Consider the following 386-nt stretch of genomic DNA (forward strand, 5'->3'; position numbering starts at 1 on the left):
GGGGCTGGGTGCCCGTGTGTGGGGGCTGGGGCGGTGCGGTGTGGCGTGTGGCTGGGTCAGCCTGGGGTTGCGGTGCCCTGGCGCTGTTCACGGGGCACACATACACACGCACCTGCCTGTGCGCCTCCTTCTCCAGCCGCCACCAACCACCGTGCCTGCCCTGTGCGCGCTCGCCGACCCCCCCCTGTGCGCCCCGCCTGCCCATCCCATCCACCCCCGCCCATCGCCCGCAGGCCGACAAGTTCCACAAGACGGGGCGCCAGCTGCGCAGCCGCATGTGGTGGCAGAACATGAAGATGAAGCTGATCATCGTGGCCATCCTGCTGCTCATCGCCGTCATCATCTTCTGTGCCGTCTGCTTCTCGGGCGGCAACTGCCTCAAGTAG

At 68.4% G+C, this 386-nt stretch overlaps 1 protein-coding gene across 1 annotated transcript in view; it reads left to right on the forward strand.

Annotated features, from left to right (window-relative positions):
- CHLNCDRAFT_28123 (hypothetical protein) overlaps positions 1-386 on the forward strand; it is a gene marked incomplete at both ends in the record, with an annotated part of 1897 nt that extends 1511 nt beyond the window's left edge. Inside the window, one exon of the mRNA XM_005843369.1 lies at positions 234-386. Within this exon, the coding sequence (XP_005843431.1) occupies positions 234-386 (153 nt within the window). The remainder of the gene's footprint in view (positions 1-233) is intronic.

Source organism: Chlorella variabilis (assembly GCF_000147415.1).
Source record: "Chlorella variabilis unplaced genomic scaffold CHLNCscaffold_31, whole genome shotgun sequence".
Classification (NCBI taxonomy): Eukaryota; Viridiplantae; Chlorophyta; class Trebouxiophyceae; order Chlorellales; family Chlorellaceae; genus Chlorella; species Chlorella variabilis.